Source organism: Coptis chinensis, chromosome 7 (genome assembly GCF_015680905.1).
Source record: "Coptis chinensis isolate HL-2020 chromosome 7, ASM1568090v1, whole genome shotgun sequence".
Classification (NCBI taxonomy): domain Eukaryota; kingdom Viridiplantae; phylum Streptophyta; class Magnoliopsida; order Ranunculales; family Ranunculaceae; genus Coptis; species Coptis chinensis.
The window spans coordinates 41,041,844-41,066,525 of NC_141462.1; the positions used below are offsets into that span (position 1 = coordinate 41,041,844).

General features: G+C 36.0%; 1 protein-coding gene and 1 long non-coding RNA gene across 7 annotated transcripts; both read left to right on the plus strand.

Moving 5' to 3' along the window:
* Positions 1-1,049: 1,049 nt before the first annotated feature.
* On the plus strand, positions 1,050-14,143 carry LOC147487557 (amino acid transporter AVT1C-like). Of its 6 annotated transcripts, none has more exons than XM_086570292.1 (14): positions 1,050-1,189; positions 1,364-1,473; positions 1,569-1,782; positions 2,952-3,292; positions 6,305-6,519; positions 7,916-7,939; positions 8,595-8,775; positions 10,332-10,551; positions 10,880-11,015; positions 12,480-12,499; positions 12,925-13,070; positions 13,164-13,207; positions 13,351-13,413; positions 13,838-14,143. In XM_086570292.1, the coding sequence occupies exons 3-14, from the start codon at positions 1,595-1,597 to the stop codon at positions 13,931-13,933; spliced, it is 1,674 nt and encodes a 557-aa protein (XP_086426418.1). In that variant the 5' UTR covers positions 1,050-1,189; positions 1,364-1,473; positions 1,569-1,594; the 3' UTR covers positions 13,934-14,143. The 6 variants fall into 6 exon arrangements, with proteins under 6 accessions (XP_086426418.1, XP_086426419.1, XP_086426417.1 ...); XM_086570293.1 differs by having other exon boundaries at positions 1,593-1,782; XM_086570291.1 differs by lacking the exon at positions 1,050-1,189 and having other exon boundaries at positions 1,297-1,473.
* An 8,968-nt stretch (positions 14,144-23,111) lies between these two features.
* On the plus strand, positions 23,112-24,638 carry LOC147487558 (uncharacterized). The gene is made up of 3 exons (XR_015200674.1): positions 23,112-23,689; positions 23,790-23,924; positions 24,422-24,638. It is a non-coding gene; the product is annotated as an uncharacterized LOC147487558 (long non-coding RNA).
* The last annotated feature ends 44 nt before the right edge of the window (positions 24,639-24,682 follow it).

The following is a 24,682-nucleotide window of genomic DNA, read 5'->3' on the forward strand; positions in this document are numbered from 1 at the left end:
CCCTCCATGGCCCAAATCCAAATCCTCAAAATCCCAAACACAAACTTAGATAACACAAGTATACAACTAATAGATCGGGATCTTTGAAATGAACATGGGCATATTCCACTCTCGTATTCAGAGCTGGTAGGAACCTAGACTCCATTATATTTGATATTCAATTCGGATCTGTCAGCAAATCTGTAGATCATAGACCAACTGAGTAGTGGGCATTTCCTATTATTCAAATGGATTGCTGCAGTTTCCATGGTCGGATATGATATTCATAGCATTCCTTTGAAGGGCTCTTTGATCGTAGAAGTGACTTAAAAGCTGTGGAAGCAATTAGCCAAGAGAAGGGGCTTGAGCAAGTGTGGTGCCTCTATGGCCACTAATTAAGTTACACTCTTGGTGGATTTAGGATTGTGATGTAGTAACTTAAGAATGACTACTGTATTAAATACTCATCAAGGTCCAAATCGACAAAGTTGGATGGTGCAGTCTGAGCTAGAGTCTATCCGCACACCTATCCTCTATCTATCTATAATGTCAAAATTTGTTTCAATCGGCTTGTAAACAGGGCAACTGATCAATGTATTTAGTATTTTAATTACATTTTACATAGAAAATCTTTCCAAAATCAATGGGTTGGAGAGGGAAATATGTACAGCATCCAGACAATTGGATGCAACTTGGGTTGGTTTCATGCAAAAGCAAATACGAGTAAGAACATGTCATGCCGAATCTACGACGATGAGGCCATGTTGCTAAGAGGTCTTTCACCTTTAGGGTGTGATGAGATAGAAAGCTCCTTTTATCCTTTCTATTTTAAACTAGACGAACACATCAAAGTTGTGTATCTAGTATTGTTTTGTCAAGTATGTATTATTGTTTAACGGGTGGCGTTTCTATTTAACAAAGCAAACAATCGTTTTGGCGTCCTTTTGAACCATCCAAAGTTCATTTGCATTTCGTTGAACGGGTGGCGTTTCATGAAGTGTTCCAAGAAAAATGGATTGGCACGGCGTCTACAGAACGAGGGATTGGCATTGATTTACCAAATTTTAACATGTAATGGGATGGTGGCAGTCTGCGCTAGAGAATTTCTAAGACGTGCTTGATGTGTGACTTATCCACTAATATGAAATCAAGCATGGACCATTCAGTAAATACAGGAGATGACCTGAGACTTTGAAGGACAACAAAAACTGTACTGTGTTTACTTTTTACCCTATCTTGAATGTTCCTGACTTTCATGCCTGTCCCAGATTTAGCATTAATTTCTTGTATATAAATCAGTGAAGACTGACTGCAGTCACAACTCACAAACCTCTGCACCAAAAGCGCACAAACTTTCTCACGTATATTGTTTTTCTCGTTCCAGTCTTGCAGATTCCAGATTCTATAACAAGATCTTCTATATTTCCTCTTCTCTTTGTACGCTAATTACTTTCTTCAACAGTCCTTAAGATTGTTCCCATCCCGTGAAACCAGGTATTTCCTTACTTTGTTCAGAAGACTATTATATTACTACTATCTTCAACTACTTTATTTACCAGGACTCTAATATGTATATTTCAAATTCTTAGTTCGTTGTGTAAACACTTGAATAGCAATGAAGAATTCAGTTTCGGATCAGAGGTTTTACATAGAAAGTGAAGAAGATGAAGAGAAAGTGTCGTCGGATAAAGGAGACGATGTGAATGGATACAATTCTGATTCATCTTCTACGGTTTCTTCGATTGAAAGCGAACAACATAATAGACCTGGTTCTTACAACACTTCATGGCCACAGAGTTACAGGTCTTTTATCTCTCTTCTTTGTTATGTTTTTGGTTCTTCTTAACTGTTTGTATGGTCCATGATTTACTGTTTATTCTCTAGGCTTATTGTCGTTGCATGTGGCTGGATAACTCACTGCCCATGTTCTGATCACTTGTTCCAACCTCTCCAAGGATGATATTATTACTTCTTTAGATGATGTTACCTGAAAATAAATTAAATGAGAGCTTTTTATTTGGAGGAAAAAAAAAGTATTACTAAGATTATAAATTGTTTTTTGAGAGCCACGTACATTATAAATTTTTAAAGAGACGGATGGGGAAAATGGAAAAGATTTTGACAAGCTTTCATTTTCGTCATATTCTTCTTATGTGTTCTTTTGCAATGAATGCATTGATTATCCTAAAACAATCCCCACACTATGAAGTATGAAAGCATTGTTTTCTTTCATCATTTGTTCCTATCTGGTGGCCCTAGTAGTGTCTAGAGATGACATGAATTCGAGAGTCGAGACAACAGACGTCCTCCGCCCAGTTGGACGAAAATCAGATCTACTCCTTCAACAAAACAATCGCCTAGCTAACCCAGCGAAATGGGGAGATACAATGTTGGGTCGCTTGTTTTTTGTGTGGCGAGTGTGTCTAAATTTTAGACCATTCTTTGCAACACTGACCACGTAAAATTAGCTATAATACAAAATTGATCAAGCATGTGGGGTATGGTGTTTATTCAAAGGACAGATCCAAAACATCAGACATCTAATCCAATTAATGTAATTGACATGTCCATCTTGTCACCATTCATTATGTATGCCCAAATAGGCTGCATTCTGATATTTCAAAAATTCAAAGTATTGGGTGCTATCTGTAGATCCATCGATTATATATATTTATATGACTGCTTATCAGAAAAATGCTAGGAAGTAAGTTTCTGATGTAGGTGCTTATATTGTACAAGTATATCCCCTTTTTTATGAGAATCCGTCTTCGTGAAGCAATACTCTCTTTTAGTCTTATGTTGGGCTAGCTGTTGGATCTCCATATGATTGCATATTTGCATGACATTAGTCTGACTTAATGTTTAATGAACTCTTGATCCAGTGTAAATCTAAGCCAAAAATGTGTTTCTTAACTTTCTATATTACATCTAAACAGAAAGTTTAAAAACCGTGTATCCTGTTAATTTTTCAGGCAGTCTATAGATATGTATAGTAGTGTACAATCTCCGAGTATTGGGTTTTTGGGCAGTCCGTCCCTGTCCAAAATCAGCAGTTCTTTCCTCTCTTCTTCCCTGACAAGGCGGCATACCCCTGAAATACTGTCATCCTTGATTAAGCCATTGTTACCAGTAAGCAATGAGCAACAAGAAGAGCAACAACATCAACGTCGCAGTTCTCATTCTTTGCTTCCACCACTTCCAACAAAAAGGTCTTTCATTAAGAAGGCAGGCCCTGAGCAGCAGACTCATTCCAAGGTCACGCACGAGGTAGCAGGTCCTCGCCAGTGCTCTTATGGACAAGCGGTTTTAAATGGTAACTAAACTTCCTAACCTAGCTAATTACTAACTGAATAGATTTCTGCTCACCAACATTTTACTGCAAGAAAAAAAAACGTTTAACTGCAAGCGCTTGCGTTGGGCTGTGAGGGATTGGATACAATGTGTAGGATCTCAAAAACCTACAACATGGTAGTGGGCAGTGGCCTAGTTTTATTGAGAATTAATTTAAACCTGCATATATATATCAAACCACTTACTAATTAACACCATGAGCGCTGAGCAGAACTGGGGACCAGTATTCCACAAGTCCGCAATGACATACGTACTAATATAATGGAGCAGGAGAATAGTGAAATGAAAGTTGTTGACGAATACATATCATCTACTAATGCGCTAAAATCGACAAAAATGTTATTGTGGCGTGTATTATTTCAGTAAAATACATGAGAGTCTGAGTTCCAATACTTATTACCATCGGTGGACATCACACAAGAACCCAATAATTGCAAATCCAAATGTTAAAAAGGGCATGATTTGAAATGTGCTAATATTCACCTTTCTAAGACAAAATGCATTGTCAATTTAGTACATCAGTACTTCACCGGCCTCAAGGCACAAAAATAATAAATTATATTGGAAGGCCATGGAAAACAAAAACTTATCCAACTGAAAAAAAAAAACTTATATTTCCCTGAAAGTCTAGTCTGTACGACACATATATTTCCCATAAAGATATTCTAATGGTGTCAAATATCAACTTACCTTTGTTTATCGTATTCTTCATTTTGTATTGGACGAATAGAACTTAAACAAAACTACAGGCCCCAATCAATAGCCTTAAATAAACAACAAACTGAATTGAATTTCCCTTTTTATATCGAGATCTCCTTATACTGAGTAGTAACTAGAAGTTAAGGTATGCCCAGTGTAGTCGTCTAGGTGGTGACTGATCGATCAAATTTTTTTAATAGACAACTTGGTTTCTTGCATGTGCCTACAAGATTTGGATTCGAAGACATGAACATCACAGTACAACTAATAGGTTAATTTGCCTTATTTTTATAAAACAATATCTCTCTCAAATTGGTGATTGTTGATGGTAGTTCGCTTCAACCTAATCTACCCGGACGATTTTTTTAATACATAGAGATCCCCTATGATGAACGATTACATTGACAATGACCTTAACAAGCTTGGATCAGTTTTCTCCAAAACGATTATGCAAGCTTAATGATACAATTCGACATTTGGGCCACATACATGAAATTTAGGATATGTTGCTAAAATTTAGGATAGGCGACCTTGATCGACGCCGGACGGAACTAAGATTTCATATGAGGGCTGCTAATACTTCAGTAATAAATTTTGGGTCATGTTACTGACAGACCCCATATTGTGTTGGGCAGACCTCAAAAACAAAAACAATTATTACAAATGTGTCATTGGTCCCAAAAAGTTCTTTTGTGTTGGGCACCTCCCAAACCAACGTGAATTTTTTTCCTTTTCAAATTCTATTCTATTCTTCTTCCACCATCCTAAATCTTAAACCATGAAAACGAACTTAACTTAACATTAAACACTAGGGTGAATATATGCGTGGCGCGTGTATGCGGTGGTTGATCGAGAAAATTCGAACACTCTAGGCTTAAACGACCGGCTAGGTGGATTCGTTGTACACCAAACGGTGCGGGTCACACCGTTCAGATCGAGTCCAAAACGATGTGTCCATATCGTTTGGGATTTGGACTTAGAAAAATCCCCAACGATATGGCCGCACCGTTTGGACTAAATCCCCAATGATATGACCACACCGTTTGGGACTCAGTCCAAACGGTGTGGCCATATCGTTGGGGACTTAGTCCAAACGGTGTAATCATATCATTGGGGATTTAGTCCAAACGGTGTGGCCATATCGTTGGGAATTTTTCTAAGTCCAAATCCCAAACGATATGGACACATCGTTTTGGACTCAGTCCAGACGGTGTGACCAGACCGTTTGGTGTGCACAACGAACGACCTAGCCAGGTCGTTTAAGCCCCTAGGGTGTTCGAATTTTCTCATTCAGCCACTATACACATGCATATCCAGCCCTAGTCACGTGCATATTTAGTCCTAGTGTTTAATGTTAGTGTTAGGATATAGTTTTCATGATTTAAGGTTTAGGATGGTGGAAGAGAAGAGAAAGGCTGAAAAGGGGAAATTCCCGTTGGTTTGGAAGGTGTCCAACACAAAACAACTTTTTGAGACCAGTAGCACACTTGTAATAATTGTTTTTGTTTTTGGGGTCTGCCCAACACAATATGGGTCCGTCAGTAACAAAGGGGCCAATCAATGTCTCACATTACATTAGTACATGTGCCATGTTAGCAAAATAACTCCTAGTATATGTAGTAATTTTTTTTTAGAGTAAGTCCAATAGGAGACTATATGGGCTGCTAAAGGCAAATATAGCACCCCAACCACAAAAATGTCATTCCAATGGACTGCTAAAATGGTCTTAAATTTGAAATGAGTCAAAAATCCAGCTAAAATTAAGACTTTCGCTAGCAGTTGTTATAATAAGTTCGGGAGACAGACGGTATAGTTTCTACCGTCCGTGTGTTAAAATTCGACGGACGGCAGAAACTATGCAGTCCGTCCAAAAAAAATTCAAAAAATAATGGACGAACAGTAGAAACTATGCCGTCCGTATCATTTAGCACTTCAAAACAGACAAAGCGATTAGATTGGTTTTTTTATTTTGGGGAGCCAAATTTGGCTGGGCAAGCTAAAAGGCCTATGTGGCACTTATGTGGCACTTTTAGCAGCCCAATTTAGCAACTCTCTATTGGACTTGGCGACTTGCTCTTATAACAAAAATGATTGGGGGAAGGCCTATTTGGGTCCGCCAATGGATCAACGACATGCACTGATCTGTAGTAGGTGTACCGTGTACATTCTTTCCTGGACACGTAATTTTAAGTTCACTAAGCTAGGAAAGTATGTTTTCTATTGCATTTTGAGGATTTGAAATTCTTATGAGTTAGTGTTCACAATGCAAATGCAGGAATAAATGTGTTGTGTGGAGTAGGAATACTCTCAACTCCATACGCGGTGAAAGAAGGTGGGTGGGTGGGACTCTCTATACTCTTCATATTTGCGATACTATCATGGTACACCGGTATTCTCTTGCGCTATTGCTTGGACAGTGAACCTGGGCTCGAAACATACCCAGACATTGGTCAGGCAGCTTTTGGTACTGTGGGCCGCTTTGCCATCTCTGTAAGTCCATAACCAATTCCTCTTCCCTTGTAGCAACTGACAAACAAGTAAAAATTAATGCAAGCTCCAAACAAATGAGCTTAAACTACTCGATAAGTTTAAACTTGCAACCAAATGAGCCTGCTATATTGATATGTGGGCATGTGGCATACATGCTCGACGACATACATAAAATAGAGGGGGGAAACCTTTTTCTATTTTGGCTCGTCGATGAATATTTAGGCCTACCACCCTTTGATCTCACAGGTCCTATGTGGTTATTGAGTCGAATGACCTAAACTATCTAACAAAATAAGGGGTGTATGGTGTTTATTTTTCATTGTGTTTGGTTCCAGTGAATTCAGTCGAAAACACTACTTAAAGTCAACAAAGGTTGTTCTAAGCTGCATTTGACGATGGTATTAGGGGATGTCCCATAGCCAAAGTTTCATAAAACGTCCTCTGCAAAAACAGGTGATTGGGCTTAGCAGTTGATGTCCACTCCCTTCCAAAACAATAGGCAGCCACTGGAGGAAATGATGAAAGAATCTCATAAACGTCTCCAAAGATGGAAGTACCAATTTTTGAATGGGAATGGAGATCAACTGTGGATTTGTATTGAACAATCGTTACCATGTTTTATCTGTTTTCTCTTCATACACACGCAAGAAACTGTAACAGATCGGTCCGTAATATTGCTAATTGGGCTAAACACAGCCCATCTCTCTTTGTTAATTGGGCTAAACACAGGGTTCGTAATCTTGCTATTTGGGCTAAGCACACGCACCCACTAGACTTCGTTACTGGTTCAAATAATTGATGTGTAGTCCCTCTGGGCTATTAGCGTTAGGCCCCAACTTTTTAATTTATTCATTTTTCGCTCCACTTCCATCAGTTGACTCACAATCAAAACAAAATATGTGAAGGTCAACACAATCTTGACTGAGTCCACTTACAAAAGTAGAGCCAAAAATGAATAAACAAAAAAAGTTAGTCCAAACGCTGAATACACCTAAATAAGTTAGGTCGAAAGTTAGATAACCTTAGTTCTTCTAGTCCAATAACTGAAAATATCAAATAAACAATAATTAACATTGTGGTAACAATTTCTTAGTCATAAGCTAATGTCTAAGTTTGGTTGTTTTAGACCTGCTCAAAATGCCTTAGTTTTGAGCTCTTAGTTTTTTTTGTTTTTACCTTTTATAAGTTTTTTAAAAAAGCTTAGATTCATATGGGGAAAATATCAAATTGAAATATTACTGAGAAAATGGTGTTTTCCCTTGGAAAGAGTCTTACTAATTTACATTAACTAGATTATTCTTAAAAAGAGAAAGACATGAACTATCTTGAAAGTGCTCAAGTTTAAATTACAAAACCACTAGCTAATATGATTTTCTTTGTTATGTGGTGGATGCAGATAATCTTATACGTGGAATTGTACGTAAGTGTAAACCTCTTTTTAATTGAAGTTCACTTATTATCTTATTATTACAAATAGATTACAATTTTCTTATAGTCACAATACTCCCACAATGAAGAGTGCCTAAACCATGCTGGAGGAGGGCTTAGTAGACACCTCTTATACCTCCGAGTTTAGGGTCTGATACATCCTTCCAGTATGTTATATATCCTTCCAATATGGTTTGGGTAGTATTGTCTCTTAGTAAAATGTGAGGTTGCGTGGAGATTTCTCTAGATCTGAATTGGTAATAAGTTTATATGAATTGTTGCTTTATGCATTGGATACAAGTTTCTTTTCATGATTTATAAAGTATTCATGAATCTCTTGAAATGAAATAAATGACTTCTTTGGACGTCTTGCATCTTTGTTGGTTTAAAAAAAGTGGTATGATACAAGCTAGTATCTTAAAACCTTAATATACATGACTTATATACTTATCCCTTATATCTAACCAATATTTCCAAAAAAATTCATTATTAAAACAAACTTTAATCTAAAATAAAACTGTACAAATTCAAAATGATAATCATTTGAACACCAAGTTGTAGTCACACACTAGATTTAAATTTAGTGTTTATTTAATCAAAATGTGCAATAGCTATATAAACTAATCTTAAATGTTAATACCATATAGGCTTGTTGTGTGGAATATATTATTTTGGAGGGCGACAATTTATCTTCGCTATTTCCAAATGCACATTTGAGCTTTGGAGGGTTTGGTTTGGGTTCTCACCATCTTTTTGCCTTGATAACTACACTTGCTGTTCTTCCAACTGTGTGGCTTCGAGACTTAAGTGTTCTAAGTTACATTTCTGGTGAGTGGGATTTATTTCATTTAAATTCAAAGGTTCTCATTATTATCAAGTTGGATTTTGTTAATTATCACAATACTAATACACAATATTAATATCATTTTGCAATAGATGATTGAAAAAAAAAATTGGATGCATATTCAATATTACACTCTTGAAAGACTTGGCACAATAAGGTAAATGAAAAAGAAATACAATTTCTCTGTGATTCAAGATGACTTCTTATCCGATGGGAAACCCATCTGGACATTACCATCCCACCAACTTAGGAGCAAACCTATATATAATTATAAATCTTTTAATTAAATTGCCAGATTGGTAACGACCCACCACATTCTGAATTAAGTACAATTTATCGATCCAAGTAGTAGATAATTGCAATTTATGATTCCAAGATGACTTCCTATTGGATGTGGGATTAACCACTCGTGAGTATCAGAACATTTGAATTGGATAAATTTCTTATCTTGTTTCTTTTTGCATCATACTCAAATTACTATTATTACCTTCGAAAAACTATAAGAATCGTTCAATTAAATAACGCAATTCCAGAAATATTTATGGAATGCTTTGATATTCGATTTTCAAACAGATTCAAGAATCATATTATTTCGATTGACGAACGCTAAGAAGCAATAAAGTATTGTCCCACCTAAATGTGCAAGTTTTTAAATTGAAATACGACCACATTATATTATATTATAATATGAGGGATTTTATTTTTATTTTTTTGAAATTATTATGGGGTTAGGCAAACCCCCACCTGTATATTAGACCAAAGCATAAAAGTTTATAAGCTCTCCAAAGAGTATATGATCTTTAAAGGGAGTACATCACAACAAATCAATTAGAGGGAGGCTCACATAAAAGTGTGGTCATTAGAGGGAGGCTCACATACAAAGACATATTACCTCATCGCCAAGATAGGGACTACCAAACCTCTACTCCTCAAGAGCTATCATACTAAACTCCAAACCGCCAAACCTAAACAATAGTTAAATTATGTACCGCTAAGATTCCCAATAACAAACCAAACTGCTCAAGAAAGACAACATACCAATACACAATAACTACCATCACAATGATAATCTTAGCAACATAACTTTACTGTTAACCCAAAACACCTCAAGAAAAACAACTTTTCACAACCAAACCCAATAAACAGGAAGCATAGACCAATGGATAGACACGGAGAGGCCAATCCAAGCATATATTTCCATGAAGCGGAGTGGTGGAAAGGGGGAACCAATCAACCTCTCGACCTGAATAACTACCACTTCCAAAGAGAGATCTAACATGAAACTCAATCAATCAAGATATATCGATCAACCAAAAGATGAAGGAGCCACAAAGATCGAGGGGTCTAAAGGCGGAGGGAGCATAGGAATTAGTTTGTAGTCATTTAGGTTTTTAAGTTTTATTTGCAAATCTATCTCAAATATATAGTCCACTAATATATTTTTTCTGTAATACTTGATATCTAAGATTTATTTTGCTTACAACATAAACAAAATGAAATTTTATGTCTCATATAAAGTCTGTAATTGTTTCCAATTCAGCTGGTGGAGTTGTTGCATCAATAGTGATAGTTGGTTGCTTATTTTGGGTTGGACTAGTTGATGAAGTTGGCTTCCAAAGTAAAGGGACCACGCTTCACCTTACAACCCTCCCAGTAGCCGTTGGCCTCTATGGGTACTGCTATTCGGGACATGCAGTATTCCCAAATATATATATTTCAATGGCCAAACCAAACCAATACCCTTCGGTTCTTTTAACAAGGTAAGCAATCCTTTTTTATTTTTAAATACTTATTGAAATTGATAATTCTAGTGCAGAACCCGAGCTAAACAAAATTAAAACTTGTGAATGTGTTAGCAACAAAGTTTGCTTAATAATAGTTCTAGTGCATAACTTTCTATCATATCAATGTTGCAACACAAAACATGACTTAAATTTGTGTAAATGCATCAAGCAACCATCATAAAATTCATAAATAATTAAGTAAATCATTATCCAAAGATAATGTCATAACAATGTATTTTTTTAAGATTATTTGTGTTTTTATTTCGATTTTCATTCAATATTGAACTTAAAACTCTTTGCACAGTTTTGCTATTGTAACTTTATTGTATGCTGGAGTTGCTGTGATGGGATACACTATGTTTGGGGAGGCGACAACGTCACAATTCACACTTAACATGCCACAAAATTTGGTTGCTTCCAAAATTGCTCTTTGGACAACGGTATGTTACTAGATTTATGTTATTGTTCCTATTTTCCACAATTTATTTAGCACAGATATTCTAGCGAAATGTGATGGAATTATATCATAATGTAGAGAGATCTTTGTGCATACAAAATTACGATTAAGAATGGGGTTATTTTGGCTAGGTTTATATTTTGGCTCCATGTTTTAACATATTGTATACGTTCAAGCACCCTCAGCCTTATACACATCTCAACAAATTCAGCCTATAAATAGTCATTAAGTTATATATGTTGTTGTTGTTGTTGGTGGTGGTGGTGGAGTCATCACCTACGGTACCAAAAGGAGAAGCATCCACTTATAACTAAATGCGGTCATGACAGTCATTACTTATTTAGCCACCACAACCCAAATATAGAAAGACATTAGAAAAAATCTAAAAATATGTGTTTGTGTTATTGAAAATTAAATTTAATTTCGGCTGAAGGACACATGTCCATATGGGTCAACTAAAATAGAAAATTGTTAATGAACTTTAATTATGGTTTTTCTAGTCATTTTATGCAACTTTTAACTTGTGACAGTGTCCGATCCCCAGTCTGGAGCAGTATTGCAAAGTAGACAATCCAATAGTCTTAAAAAATTACTACAAAGTAGACATCTTAGTACTGCAAAAATAGTAATGCAGAATAGACTCATCAATATCGTAAAGTTGTACTGCAGAGTAGAGAGCCACAGAGAGATTAACATGGACAAGTAATGGTTGTGCGTTTTGAAGTTGCATAACTCAAAGTAAAATATTCCTGATGTCATGTACCCCCAACTCATAGCCACACATCAGCATATGTCTTAAAATTAAGCTTGATTCAAAATATAGGGGTTCCACACTGGTTGTGGGTTCTCATTTCTATCGATTTATTTTTCTTTCGTGATAGTAACCTCGTTGTTCATGGTAATATACTTTTAGTGATATTAACTGCAAATGGTTTATGTTTTTCAATACATAGAATTTTATGTCAAATGTTATCATCCATACATAAAATTTTATGTCAAATGCTATCATCCCTTTTATAATGATTTTATTAGTGTTTTTTTTGTGGATTCGGTATCTTTTAGCTGCAACATCTTAAATTGTTGTTATAAGACAAACTTAATTAGATCATTATCCGCATCTTTCCTTACTCACTGTGTTAATTTCATTGACCAACCTACACTTCTACCGAAGGAGGCATTCTGGTAAGGCTAGCTCCATACATAAGCCACATCGATTCATGATAGAAGCAAGCTAACATTCTTTAGTTTACTTTCCCGGATAGGGTAGAGAATATAAATAGGTTGTAGATGGTGGCTATGGTAGGATCGGGGATCTTATGCGGTGGAGAATAAAAAATATAAACTAAACAAATACTAATAATACATACCATACATATTGTTTTTGTCTTCATTCCATTATGTTTTTATTTATACCTAACTAGTTCTCTTGGCTTTAATTTTGTTGCAGGTGGTTAATCCTTTCACCAAATATCCTTTTCATAAAAATATTGACACATGGGCCCTTAAAGGAAACGGAGTAATTAAATACTCCAATAAAAAAAAAATGGATGAAATCTTATGAGGATTCTTACAATATATGAAGTTCTCTAGTGTCATTGGTTAATGACTTCAACACAACAATATAGTATAAATTTTATTTTATAAAAAATCACTTTTAAATATAAACCAAATATTTTCATTTCATTCATTTAGTACTTGGTTGGGCCAGAAAGGATTGAAAAAAGGGGATAAAAGACTGTCTTAGAGTAAAGGCAAACGAAAGGGCTTATCCAAAAGAGGCATACCACGACTGCTTAGCGAGAATAGTGGTTTTGTTTCTTAAATAATGGAAATCCATAAAGATATTTGTTTGATTATGTTCTCTTTTTTCTTGATCCTTAATCAAATTATACATATGCTTTGACAATGTCCCCGGTAGCATTGAGTCTTGAAGAGTTGCTACCATCAAATGGTATGAAATCACACACATATGCAATCTTGATAAGAACTGCATTGGTGATCTCTACTTTAATTGTTGGCCTCTCTATCCCTTTTTTCGGTAAATCTCTTATGGTTCTTGTAAGTTCTGAAAGAAAGTTTGTTAAAAACATAAAAATACTTATGACGAAAATTCTTCTTTATTCTTTAATAGGTCTGTTAATGGCGTTGATTGGATCATTACTTACCATGCTTGTTGTAAGTTTTCGTGTATGCACTCTTTTTGTCATTTACTCATTTATCTTGTGGACTTACAATCAACTTATATATGGGAACGAAGTTAAATTATTTAACTAGCTTAGATCTATATATAGTTCTATGATGCGCGATTTCTATTGCAGACTTTGATTCTTCCTTGTGCTTGTTTCTTAAGTATCTTGAGGGGTAAAGTGACATGGTTCCAGGTATATGCCTAATGTTTCAAATAGCATTCCCTATTTTTGTACATGTTATTTAATGTTGCTACTCCAAACGCCTAAAAAGGTCACCAAATAATTGAGCATTAATATTTATAATTGCACTGAACTGATAGACACGTAGGTACCTCTACGGATATTGTGGAAAAAATTGAGCAGGGCTTGAAAAACATCCATAATATATATATATATATATATATATATATATATATATATATATATATATATATATATATATATATATATATATATATATATATATATATATATATATAAGAGAAAACACATTGACCTCATTACCTACCATTGATAGATAATTTGTTTTTATATTCAGGCATTTGTTGTCTGGCTTAAATTTATTATGAATTCCCTTACTTTTCAGCAAGTTAATAAAATATTTGTTTCTTTGCAGGGCTCATTGTGTATTTTGATTATATTGGTTGGGGTCATCTCGTCCGTTTTTGGAACTATTTCTGCTCTTTCTAAGATTATTCAAAACCTGACCTAAGGTGTTGGAGTTTTACAAAAGAGCATTATGTAGCAACATAATTGTGTTACCCTCTTGAGTTTTGTTTTTCAGGAGTAGTACATTACTTTAGGGTTACTTAGGGGGGCAGTCATACAAATAGAAAGTTGAATGAATGTAAGTGTGTAGCAACTCAGTTCGTCAAGGCCCTGGTGGTTTATATGGGTTATAAACAACAACTTTTATTATAAATAGATTCTTTAAACAAATAATAAATAAATAAAAATGAGTAGTGAACATCACAAATAAGAAGAAAGCAGGGGAGATGAAATCCTCACTATGTCCAGTTTAAAATCTATCCATTAAAGCTAAAGTTTCAAAAGAATTGCTTTCAAAAGTTTCAAAAGCAGATATAAACAAAACTTATCCAAGCCCAACTATAAATATCTCCAATCTTCTCTCCTAGCACAATAAAATTCAACTAAACTCTTTTCCACTTTGCTTTGTTGCCAAATGGGCCCTTAAATTAAGAGTGAGAAGCTCACGTCTGCCCTCAAATTTTGGCAAGATCCAAATTATATGTTAAGACATGAATAGTTATTTAATTACTTACTTATAGTGGTTATAGTAATTGTAATTTAGTAACAGGGTGTCCAGCGTTAGTGAAATGAATACTAAAAAAGTGTGGTTGTACACTTTTTAATGTTATGTGAATTTTAATAAAAAATCATTTCTCTTAGATTATTACTTTATTATGACCACCCCCCTCCCCTATTTCGATTGTTTCTTGTCTTTCTATTTCTACTTTCTCATTTTATTCTATTTTCCTTCAGTAATGAGTTGTTGTGCTAGCTTCTGTTCTTAAGAACCTTATATTATAATCACTACACCATAACAACTTTTTTGTGACGCTTATTTGGCGTCACAAATAATTTTTGTGACGGCATTGTGGCATCACTTGTTTTGTGACGGCATTTTGTCGTCACTAATTTAGATCGTAGTGTTGATATATTATTGTTAGTAGTTAATTAGTTGATATTTTTTCACCCTTGCCTCCAAGGAAAAATATATATAAAGATCTTTAGTGTTGTCTCCATGTCTAGATATCAAGATTAATAAAGAGTTTATTTTTTCGATTATGGATCCTTTAACATTAATAACGTCAAGGGAATTAATCATAATCCACCTTCAGCACCTTCCATGGTGTTCTACGGATGTCAATAGGGTGATAACCTTTTAGAGAGAAACTGGGGACACTGCACCAAACAATGGTTGTTTACATTTTTTTTTTGAAACATTTAAGAGTTAGGCAGACCCCAACCTGTATTGTTTAAACTCTTTGGTACATGGTGTCGATCATTGGCATTCTCTTCCACGATTACATATAGATCTTTCTTTCGTGAGTGGTGGAGTGTTATAGGAGATAGAGTTTGATACATGATATGAGAAACCATGATGGATTCAAACTGTTCCATAAGTCTTTTAATCAAGCTGAGGATGTCAAGGCACCATGGGCAACACTCACTCCCATTGATAATCTGAACAACTCTAAGTGAATCAAATTCTAACTACATATATATACAGGAATTCTCTTAAACGGATTATCTGTTTATGGACATGTTATATAGTGTCTTGACGCATTTTATTTAGTGTCTTGAACAGTTTATTTGGTGTCTTGCCCACGACCATGTAATAAGCGTAAATGAAAAAGTTGTTCAAGACATTATATATAAGCTGTTCAAGACACTAAATCAACTGTCCATGACACCATGTCCATTAACGGATAATCCGTTTAAGAGAAGGCCTGCATATATATATATACTATATTATATATGCAATGTGGGCAAGCTCGCCCACTGTGGAAAATACCGTTCGCACCTCTCTCTCTCTCTCTCTCTCTCTCTCTCTCTTTTGCCTCGGGCACACGCAAAAAACAACCCAACGCCACTTGAGAAGTTGAGATAAAACAAAAGTAAAAAAAAATATGACCTTCCTCCTTTAAACAGTGCCATACGTCCATGTGTAAAATACTAGTTTTCATAATGGTTGTCTACTTACCTAGGAAGAGTTGTGGGATCCAGTCTCAAGATATCTTCTATCTAACAAAATAGGGAAGTGTGGGGCCCAAAAGGCCCCATCCAATGGTAGGTAATAATTCTCACCAAAATATGACTTGGCAGATCCAAGTGTTTGGAGGGTTTGTGCAATTTTGTTAAGTGCAATCAATACCATGGGATCTATCTAAAAATTAGCCAAAAGTCAACAATTGCAACTGGGCTTATAAACTGTTGGGCTAGCCCATAAACTGTTAGGCCTCCAAATTTGACATAGTACTGCACAATTGGCTGGCCCAATTGGTGCTATTGGGCTTATGGATAATAGGCAATTGGGTTATGGACAATGGGCAATTGGGCTGGCCTGACGAGTTGTCGGGGTAGCACCGCATCAAGGTCTCACGAGCCGTAGGCATAGGCATACCCTAGTAGATATACATACTAAAGAAAAAGAAAATATTAAATTCGTCGTATTCTCTTTATCAGATTCTATTGAGTTTGACTGATATTAATATCCCTTGATCAATTAAAACAAAAAAACAACAACAACAACAACAATAACAACAACAACAACAAAAAACATTTTTGATAAAGATCAATTATCAAAAAATGATTATGGTTGATTGGATATAGTTTTGATTTTAGATACAAAAATGTTACGTGCAATTCTCTGGACACACATATAAACGACCAATACATTATCACTTATTCACTTTAGCAGGAACAAAAACCCCCTTTTTTTTTTTTTTTTTTGCTAAGTGAGCATTAAGATTTATATTAAAAGAATAAGAAGGTTACATAGATTGGGAAAAGGGGAAAGAAGTACGAAAAGGAAGAAAAAAGTACAAACAGAGGATTTGTAAAAAAAATTGGCGATGTAACAACCTTACTAGGTAGGTCTCTTACCTTACACCAATTTGTACAAGTCCTAGTCAAATCTAAAATAGATACTTGTGCTTACCCTTCCCACTTAGAAATCAATGGTGGCTTGCCACAGTACATAGCAAGGTCCTCATTAGCCATACTGGTAGCTTTTTTTGCAGCTTGGTCCGCAGAGAAATTAGCCTCCCTCCAAGTAGATGTCAGCATACAACTCTGTAGTTCAGCTCTGCATTTATCCCATCTTCTCTTAAGTCTCCAAGGCAGTTTCCCTTACCCAAAAAGCCACGATTGCCGGCTGAATCAGATTCTACCCAAATGTCCCTCTAATTTATTTGAATGGCAACTTCCACACTTTCGAGGATGGCTAAACACTCAGCCATATAGTTAGTGTTTACTCCTATCTTTCTCCATATAACGAGGAGAAAATCACCTGAAGCAATTCTGTATGTAGCTCCAAGGCCGACAGTTCCAAGATTGTCGAGGGAAGACCCATCACAATTAATCTTAACAATACCATTACGAGGTGGCGTCCACCAGCATGGCTGAATTCTTGGTGCTCTTGGTAATATTGCATTCAAATTCCAAGTTTTTAGAATTTGGAGGTTGGTAATACTATTGAAGGAATGCCCAGTAATGAGTACTGCAGCTGCTCTAGTCTCCCTTCTGATCATGGAGGTACAATGACTGAGGTCATTGTGTCTATCGTCATGATAGATCGTGTTCCTATGCTTCCACAATGTTAAAATCGTTCCCACAATGGTTGCATCCCATAATTGTTTTATCATAGGGCTTCTACCATTAGCAGCTTTTCTAGCATCAGGTAAGGAGGAACACCGATTTCTAAACTTGGATTTTAAACAGACCCACTTCCATACCTTCTTTGCAAATTCACACTCCCAAAGAAGATGTTTGAGGCTCTCTTCGTATTGACAATAGACATAGCATCTATATGGCAACTTGACACCCTTTTTTTGAACATTCAAGTCGACTGCCGCTGCATTACAGAAGAGTTTCCATGTCGTAGTTGCTGACTTGACTGGAATATGTGAGTTCCACACCATAGAATGCCAACTTATCTTATTCTTCTTGGCTCTAATTTCATCAAAGGCTGACTTTATTGAAAAAGCCCCCTTTAAGTCTACATTCCACATCAATTTGTCAGTCACTGTACCATCAGGTTCCCCTATGTTTTCAACACTTAACCCCGCTAGTTCCATGACATGTTTGAGCTGTTCTGGGATATCCCATGTGCCATTCAGGATAATTTCTCAAACCTTAGTTCTACACCCCTTCAAATCCCCTTCAGTGAGATTGAGTGCTTGTTTGATTGACATATGCCCGAGCCAAGCATCTCTCCACACATCTACTTTGTTGCCATCACCAACCCACCAATTCTATTGTTCAGTTCCTTCATAGCCCATTTAATTCCATACCATATAGATAACTTTACATAGTACTTGATCAGCTCACCATCCCTAGTAAAGTACTTTTTCCTCATATACATAGCAAAATCATCTTTAACAGTGAGAATGTGTCATGCCATTTTCATTAATAGTGCGAGATTGAATTCTTTAAGTCTCCTGATGCCTAGTCCCCCTTCTTCCTCTGGTTTACACACCTTATCCCAAGCGACAGTGCATGCTCTATTGATAGAGGGGTTCCCTGTCCAAAGAAAGTTTCTCATAATCGATTCAGCTTGTTTAATGGTACTAGATGGCCATTTATAGATGCTCATATTGTATACGGGGATGCTTGTAAGGACTGACTTGATCAGCATGGCCCTCCCTTGGAAAGATAGTAATTTACCCTTCCAATTGCTAATCCTCTTTTTAATCTTGTCCACAAGACTAGCTATTACCACAAACTTGACTTTCCCCTGAACCAAAGGTATGCCCAAGTATTTCTCTGGTAATTCCCCCTCTTGTATATTCAAAGCTTCGGTGATCATGCTTTTTTTTCAATTCCCCATTTCATTGAATAAGAGTTTACTTTTCTACTTGTTTATAGTCTGTCTGGCTGCTAACTGGTATGCTTCTAATAGATCCACCATACACTCTATTCCTTCAAGCTCTCCACTAATGAAAACAAAGATATCATCTGCGAAAAGGAGATGCAAGGGACTAGTAAAGTTTTTGGCAGTACAGACTGGCTTGATAAATCTTAACTCCCTCAGATGATTGATGCCCCTACTCAAAGAATCCTCTACAATAGCAAAAAGAAGGGGGGATAAGGGATCCCCCTGCCTAAGACCTCTCTCGACATATATGAATCCGCAAGGCCCTCAATTAATAAGAATTGAGATTTTGGTAGTTTTGAGCAGAACATGAATCCAAAAAATCCAAGTATTTGCAAACCCAAACCTCTTTAACACTTCAATAAGAAACTCCCAGCTGAGAGTATCATAAGCTTGTGAAATATCTATCTTAATACCCACAGCTCCTTCTTGACCACTCTTATGCATTGTATTTATCATTTCTGATGCCATGCCAATATTGCCTTGAACTGATCTGCCTTGGATGAAACCAACTTGTTCCTTGGACACTAACCTGCATATGATATGTTTCAATCTCATTTGCATTAGTTTAGACATAATCTTAATCAAAAAATTACTCATGCAAATAGGCCGAAATTGCGAGGCTTTGATTGCATTTCTGTCTTTAGGAATTAAAGCAATGAAGCTATTATTGACTCCCATTGGCAGAAAAGCTTCTTTGAAAAAGGATATGACAGCATTGCACAAGTCAAGCTTGATGATGTCCCAGCAAGCATGATAAAAACATCCCTGAAACCCGTCAGGCCCAGGGGAGCTATCTATCTTCAGAGAATAAACAGTCTGTTTGATTTCTTCATAATCGGGAATCTTGCACATCATATCATTTTCTTGTTCTGTAACCACCTTAGGAATAAGGCTTAACAACAAGTCATTTGATATCATATCTCTGGCTGTGAATCTATCATCAAAGAACTTGACAATATGTTCTTTAATAGCAGCTTGATTGGTTAGCAATTCACCTTCTTCAGTCTTCATTTCTACGATATGTTGTTTGTTTTGTCTGAGTTTGCACATCTGATGGAAGTACTCTGTGTTTTGGCTATCCTCTTTAATGTCTTTAACTCTACTCTTCTGCTTCAGCAAAGATACTTTATTAGATTCAGCATTAAGCAAGTCTGTTTCTTTATCTTCTAATTCTAACAATAAGAGACAATCTTCCGGATTTGCATCACATGCAATCTGACAAGCTTCGTATTCACTCTGCAATACTTTAATATGAGCATCAACATGACCAAAAACCATCTTGTTCCATCTCTTTATTTCACCTTTCAATCATTTGAGCTTTTGAGTGAATCTGAGAATAGGAGTTCCAAAAATAAACCCAGCCCAATTATTACTGACCATCTCGTTGAATGTTTCATGAGACAACCACATTTTATTAAACCTAAAAGGGATATTTGGGGGGAATAAAAGAGTGTCTGCCAAAGAGGGGGGAATGATCAGATCCATATCTGCTTCCCACTTTATAAGACCAACCTCTGAATTTATCATCCCAAGCTTGGTTTATAAGAGCCCGATCCAGCTTGCAAAGACTTCTAAAGCTTCCTCTTCGGTTATTACACCATGTATACTTCAGACCTTTGTAATTGTAATCTTTCAAAAAACAAGTGTTTATAATAGAATAAAACTCATCGATGGCAGCTTGGAGAGGAGGTTTGCCCCCCTTCTTCTCGTCCAACTTAAGAATCACATTAAAATCTCCAATAATGACCCAAGGTAAGTCAGTGTACAGGTTGCACACATCTGACCACAGTTCCCTTCTCCTCATCCTTGAACAGTTTGCATGCACAAAAGTAGCTAAGCACCCGTCCACCCATACTGAGATCTGATGTTGAGTAATTGAAGCAATAGACACACTGATACCTCGCTTCCAAAGAACCCACAGATTGCCTATCTTTGATGGCAAGTCATTGTGTACAAAAGTACAATCAAACTTATCAAATCCCAACACAGCTACCATAGTAGCGCTAGGTCTAATAAGAGGCTCTACAATACATATCAACTCCGGATCAAAAGAACTAGCATATTCTCTTAGTCTGTTTTTTGCTTTTTCTTTCCCTACTCCACGCATGTTCCAAAAGAGAACTCTCATTGAGAAACAGATGGTAGAGTGGTTACCTTTAGCTGGCTTCTAGTGACTGGCTGTGATCCAACTCCTAGGGCTACTACTATATCTTGTTCTTTCTCAGTTCCCTTTTTTGGTCTACCTTTTTTTTTTAACCAAAGAAAAACCTACTGCAACTTCTTGTTCAAGACTTGCACGTAGGCGGCTATTATTCAAGACAAGGCCGCCAATCAGTTTTTCATGTCTTTCCTTCTGGGGAGCCAAAGTAGTTGTTTCCACTTCCTCTACATTCGGATTCTGCAGATGGACTGAACTTAAGTCACCCACCAAGGTACCATTCTCTTCTATTGCCTCACATATAGCCAGTTCTCACCCTTGTGTTTCTAATGGTATAGGCTGAACCACTTCCATCACTGGGGGGTTACTTGGCTCTTCAGCATCAACAAACACTTGCTCTTCACCATCTTCAGTCCCTGTCTCACCAAAAACTTTGATAATCAGATTTGCTTCGTCAGGTGATAAGACATTGACTACGGTGACATCATTTTCAACTAACTCCTCTACTCACTACAATAAATAGGTCTTTTAGCGACAAAACTTTTAATGACGATATAAAAACGTGGCTAATGATCATCTTTGGCGACGTTTATAACGCCGCAACTTCTTTAGTGTCTTACTTTTCATAATAACTTTTTGGCTATGTTTTTTATGTTGCGTAAAACCTTATTAAATTTTTAAAAAAAAATTTAGAAATAACAAAAAATTATTTGGCGATGAAAGGATGAAAGAACTGTCGGAAAAGCTTTTTTTACCAATGACTACGTTTTATTTTACGTTGGTGATGATAGTGTATCCCCAACGTTGGCAAAAAAGCACAAATGGCGACGATACTAGTTTCACAAAATGTTGTGTTTCTACCACACTTTTAAGAAACGTCGTTGTTGTTTTGATTTTCTCAAAATCTCCCACCCAATCACCTCCACCACTGAATCACCTTCCTCGACCGGAGAACTGTTTCAATTAAAGGTACGATACATTCTCTCTATCATTCTTTATTATCTTTTGGGGTTTCAACTTTGATTTTGGGCGGGGGCGGGGTTCCAAAACTTGATTAGCAAGTGAAATTGGAGGTTTTTTACTTGCTTTCTGGCTACACATTTTTCTTTTTCTCCTAACTTTTCCATCATGGGTATCTTTGCAAATTTCTTATAGTGTTACTGCAAGGTCCGAATTTTCTTTTAATTTTTTTCCTTCATCCTTCACTTTTTGGGACCTCCAGGGAAGTTCCACTTATCCTGCTCATGTTTTAGCCGCTGATATCAGTATTCCACCCAGGGACGGAGCCAGGAATTTGGGTTGGGAGGGGGGTGGGCGAGGTATATGACGGCATATTTCCACCCAATCTAGGTAAGTCATATCAACAATTCGTTCAGTTTATCATTTTCTATACACTCACTTATTAGATTCATATATACTTACTGAATGTTAGTTGTTAATGAATCTTACTTTGGGAGCAATTGTATGGCATTGCTATAACATCAAACAAGAAGGGAACCAATTATACAATTCAGAACAGGGACGAGACTTGAAGTTCCTATAGGTAGTAGCTTGTATATTTTCATTCAATTCAGATGTTCGTTTCGACACATGAGGTTTTCTTAACTTGTATATGTTCACTCTTTCTTTGAATTTTAAGGGTTTATTTTCTGCAATATTTCACAAAGAATGACAACTTTTGCTAATTAACTTAGTGATTTCATCAATTGTGGCAGGAATGTGGGGCAATTGAAGGTTATCATTTTAGGTCCTTGTAAGAACCCCATTTTCCATTTAATTTTTTGAGGCTTGTAGATTTATAAATTAGTTGGGTGTTGTATAAGGAACCAAGGCGTAGTGTATGAAGATTGTCACTCCGTCAATTGGTTTATTTATTGGTGTCCTTTCAGCTGGTAAATATCTTCTTATAGAAGATGATAGTTTCTAGGAGAAAATAAAATGAGTGTTATGCTGTTGATTGCCTTTTCTGGGTTGATGTTTCCATACAAATTCTTTGTTGTGACCTGATTTAGTTAATTAGATGTCGTTGAGTTTGGAACATTTTGTAAATTAAGCATATATATATTGTACAAGTACTCTCAACCCTTTATAAGATTTGGTTGCATTGACATGACTTGCTATAGTTCTTTATAGATTTCGTTTCATAACTTCGTCTCTTAGCATTTCTTCTTCCTGGATGCTAAGCTTACTCTAGGTGACTCTTGCCACTTGTATTTTTTTTTTTTTTAGAAGTTAATCTAGATTTCTAGTAGAAACACTATGTTTTTATAGAGTTTAAGGTGGTATTGTTATGAAAATGATGTTAAATATGCCTTGTAAACTTTCACTCAATCTAGACCTCTCCTACCCTTCATTTTGTTACCTACCTGACTACTTATTTTGTTTGGACTATAACATTGTTTCTTAATTTGTCCAATTAGGAGTCAGGAACCACCCAATTGAATGTGAGAGGACATGACGTCTTTAAGAACTTTATTTTAGTTTGCTTGATGCTTGTAGAGGTTATGGGTGTTTGGGTTGCTAGAAATGTTGCTACCATGAGACTATGGTAATAGTGAATCTGAGAGTGTATGGTAGTATATTTTTGTTATGTGGCTATATAAGAAAGCAAATAGGCCATATGCGAGTCAGCTGGAAAGGAAAGAGAGCATTGAACAATCAAAATTGAGAGTGAAGTGGTCTAGGAGGTATTCTTGTTTTGGGTTTTCTACATACTTTCATAATTTTTCTCGTATTCTGCACTATATTTTGAAGTTTATCTTACTTAATATTGTGGGTTTGTGCCAGTCTCGGGCTAAGGAGGATCTAATAATGGAGCAAAACATGGAGGTACTAACCTTTAGGTGTGTTCATGCACACAAAGCACATAACTTATATTGTTTTCAAAACTTTGATTCAATGAAGGAGAAGAAGTGCTAAATGGTAAGTAATGTGATTAAACTTGAGTGTGCTTGTAAGTCTGGATTTTGATTTTCTTGTCTTGTATTATTCTTGCTGCATGTCCATCAGTTCTTATGGTAATTTGCCTTGAGCTACACTTCCTCGCCGGGTATCTGCATTGCCTCAAACGCAATACTCTGCCATGATACCTACATGCTTTGAGGGTTGACCACTTGACCTTGTCATACACAATCTATTTGATACTCCTAGTGATGACGGGGGTGCTCATGGTATAATAAATAGATGTTTTGGTTTGGGTTACTTTCTTTAGATTTTTCAGTTGGTTAGACTTAGTTCTTTAAATGGATGTACTCTATTGCATCTTTTTTTATTCTTCTTAAACTTAATGAAAATGTCAGCTGTTACACTTTTATTTTTATGGGATAATGTTGTTACCTTTTTCTTTTGTTAGTTTTTCCTTTAAAAAAAAAAGAGAAAACCCTTTTGGTTGTCTAACGAATAGTATATTTTTTCTGCAGATAAACTTACGTCAGAAGAGAAGTTGCGAGAGGTCGTATGTAAATCTAAGTGCAATTTTGTGTCCCGTGTTAGATTTTCGTTGAGACGGTTTTAGTCATGAGAAATTATTATTATGTATTTTTATTTTTGGATAGTTTCAATATGTAACACGAGTTCTTCAGAAATTTTGTAGAGAATGATGTTACTCTTTTTATTATCATAAAGTGAATTGTCTTACTCTTTCTTATATATTTTCCGATAATTATTGATATCGTTAAGTT